Raw genomic sequence first — 842 nt, forward strand, 5'->3', positions numbered from 1 at the left:
TTAAAATATTTCTGAATCTTTATCTGTTATGAATAATGGGGCCGAACTGTAGACTGTAAATGCTGTCAAACATCAAGCAATTGACCTCAACTGAACATGAGCGTTTTAGGATTATTAATGTTTTGGAGGGGTTTTTTGTGTTTACAGCTGATTCTTTCAGCTCCCTTGTGACTGTAGATGCTCAATAAAGCATTGTTTTGTTGCAAAATCTTAGCTGCTTGCTGTTTTAGGCAGGTGTATGTGGCTGTGAAGAGGGCTACACTGAAGTGATGACATCTGACGGTGTGTTGGATCAGTGTACTGTCATCCCAGTGCTGGAGATCCCAACTGCAAGTGACAACAAAGCTGACGTGAAGACCATCCGAGCCTACAACCCCATCCAACCTGCAGCCAGTGCGCCAGGCAGAGCAGGGAGAACCTGGTTCTTGCAGCCCTTTGGTCCAGGTAACACACTGTGGAGGCTGGTTCTCTCCCTGGTTCTCTACCTCAGGTACATTTCCATGCAACTATTTCAACATGTTTCTGTTACCTGGGTTGAAGTGAAGAAACTTGTCTGCATCATGAAGATCAGCAGGTTGGTGTATAGCATGCAGCAAACAGACCAACAACTTTAAAGAGACAAATGGAAAATATGTCTTCGGGCATTAATTTTAGTTGTGTATGTGATGTGTTGTCATTTGTTCATTTGTTTATTTATGTGGGTTTTCCTGATGAAACAGTTTCCTATCTATTACAATACTTTGAAATATTTTGTGCTGACTTATAATCACAAGACTTAGGGTGCGTTCACACTACAGCCTGAAGCGACTTAATTCCGATTTTTTTGACGTAATGCAACCTGT

General features: G+C 41.8%; 1 protein-coding gene across 1 annotated transcript in view; it reads left to right on the top strand.

Annotated features, from left to right (window-relative positions):
* Positions 1–842, top strand: part of thsd7aa (thrombospondin, type I, domain containing 7Aa) — a 126176-nt gene that overhangs the window by 115510 nt on the left and 9824 nt on the right. Inside the window, exon 26 of the mRNA XM_016674785.1 lies at positions 231–605. Coding sequence (XP_016530271.1) covers positions 231–605 — 375 coding nt within the window. The remainder of the gene's footprint in view (positions 1–230; positions 606–842) is intronic.

This window comes from Poecilia formosa, unplaced genomic scaffold (assembly GCF_000485575.1).
Source record: "Poecilia formosa unplaced genomic scaffold, Poecilia_formosa-5.1.2 Scaffold101, whole genome shotgun sequence".
NCBI classification, from domain to species: Eukaryota; Metazoa; Chordata; class Actinopteri; order Cyprinodontiformes; family Poeciliidae; genus Poecilia; species Poecilia formosa.